The 2,347-nt window shown below is 39.1% G+C and overlaps 1 protein-coding gene across 1 annotated transcript in view; it reads left to right on the top strand.

Moving 5' to 3' along the window:
• Window positions 1–2,287, top strand: part of SARC_12960 (hypothetical protein) — a gene marked incomplete at its 3' end in the record, with an annotated part of 3,442 nt that extends 1,155 nt beyond the window's left edge. Inside the window, exons 2-4 of the mRNA XM_014292923.1 lie at window positions 294–342; window positions 1,333–1,456; window positions 2,167–2,287. Of these exons, the coding sequence (XP_014148398.1) occupies window positions 294–342; window positions 1,333–1,456; window positions 2,167–2,287 (294 nt within the window). The remainder of the gene's footprint in view (window positions 1–293; window positions 343–1,332; window positions 1,457–2,166) is intronic.
• Between the last annotated feature and the right edge of the window lie 60 nt (window positions 2,288–2,347).

Below are 2,347 nucleotides of genomic sequence, written 5' to 3' on the forward strand. Positions count from 1 at the left end.
GTATGTATGTATGTATATATGTATATATGCATAGATGCATATATATATATATATATATATATATATGGTTACATATATTGGTGTATGCTTTTCTTTTTCTTTTTCTTATAGTAGAGTGTCGGCGCGTAAGAGTTATGCAATGTGTTTGCCAGCATGTGTAATAAGCTTTATACATTCCTTTATCATGTATGAACCTTGCGCATAGTGAGACTGTCTTACTGTGTGTTAATCAAAGTATGTCGCAAAACGTTGGAATCAATCTTCATTGTGCTTCTTCCGCCTTTCAAATGCAGGCGAGCTCACGGTTGAGCTGCGGGAGGCTGTAGATGTACCGATCAGCAGGTACGTACATCTTCATACGTATGCGTATATGCGTGTGTATGTATGTGCATGTGTATGTATATGTATATTTGTATGTATATGTGTATGTGTATGTCTGGCAGCATGCGTGAGCAATTGCGCATGTGTTTCTAGGGATCCATTGCACTTCGATTTCGCAGCATAAGGTGTTCGTTTGCATCATTGACATAGGAGAAGAGGAAATACACCAGAGTTGGTGCCGTTGTTCGAGATACTATGGGATCCGTTGGTTTATGTCTGCTGCATCTTGGCATGCAATCTATATTTTACTTGCAACAGAATTTCATTTGTGGTCTGTTGTATTAAGCTGTGGCGTGGGTTGTAGTTTAGTTTGTCTTGGGCTTAGCGTAGTTCAGAATTTGAAGCGTATGACAGTTGTTCTTCCGTTTAAGTTGTCGGATATAACGCACCAGTAATGAGCGGCGCATTGAATTAATATATATCGGAGATAGCTATACAGAAGCATGTTGTGTTTAAAGGCAGCCCTTGGGGTGATGTTGTTTAAAAATTGTTTTCTAGATTATGTGATTCGCTTAAGGGTTTCAGGGTTTCCTAAAACCCTAAAAACCTCTTTTATGGTAGTTTTCTAGATAGTGTTGTGTTCAATGGTAGTTTGTACACAGATGTACAAGTACCACCAGTCATGCACACCAATTTAGTATTCGCCAAGGCAGGAAATATTTGTAAGCTATAGACTCTGCAGTCTCTTATGAACGAAAAAATGCGCATATACACACAAGCACAACTGAAGCACAACTGACTACCTCTATTATACATATATGCATATACATATATATATTCATGTTGGCTAAAATACACACACACACACACACACACACACATACACACACACACATATATATATATATGCGCGCATACACTCACATATACGGAAATATATACACATACATATATATATATATATATATATATATATATAATAATATGTGTATATGTATATTATATATACAGCGCGTCGGACAGCATGCTGGTTTGCTGCGGTAGTATCGACAGTGTGCCGCGGTTCTTTCGCACTCTGGCAGTGAACAAGATCAAGCCTACCTGGACGGAGAAGTTTGTGCTCAATGTGCGCAATGTAAGTGTGTGTCTATGTGCAAGCTATGTGTATATGTTTGTGCGTTATTTTGAGATATACGCGTGTAAGTTATGCTGCAATACAGTATATGACGATTGAGTGTGTCATAGTATTGTGTATAGTTTGTGTCGGTCACTTTCCTTCCACACTCGTACTGTTATTAGAGCAATGTGCCTCAAAAATGACTCTCTGTGTGTTTTGGCTTATATGCATGTGTGTATTGTTTATGAGCATGTCTGTTTGTTTTGTGTATAACGACGTTCATAGATTATACATAGGCTTTTTGAAATATAAGAAATACGCATGCCTGGATATCCGCAAAAAATGAACCATAATTTTTGAGCACTCATTTTCTCTCCTTTGGAAGTAAATTAGTCGAAATGGCGTATAGTAAATTGGTCTAAATGACGTATAGTTTCAGGCATGAATATAGTGTATCCGAAAATTGTACGTACATAACTACAAAACGTATTGGGCGTGATAGTGTACTGCATGGAGGTGCGTCATCTTAGGATCTCTAGCCCTTTGTACGTTTGTCTCCTCTGGCACATGAAGGGTTTAGGGTTTAGGGTAACCTGACTTCCCTTGCACACCGAGGCCTGAACTCAACAGTCATAGTGCTTCATTGTGCATTCTTGGTGGCACACTCTTTGTAAGCCTTAGGTTTGAATCACATCTCTGAGTGGATTTCGGTACACTTCACATTGCAGGCGGAACGTCTGATCCTACACTGTGGGTCGCCAACTGAAAGCTTAGCACAGGAAAGAAGACACCCCATCATCATTCTCCTCCACAAATACCTGCAAGACGGGCATACCACGGTAATGGTTGTGTTTGAACACGCGTGCAGAATCATACCTGATGTGATGTATTAGTGGATATATATATATA

Source organism: Sphaeroforma arctica (assembly GCF_001186125.1).
Source record: "Sphaeroforma arctica JP610 unplaced genomic scaffold supercont1.2758, whole genome shotgun sequence".
Classification (NCBI taxonomy): domain Eukaryota; class Ichthyosporea; order Ichthyophonida; genus Sphaeroforma; species Sphaeroforma arctica.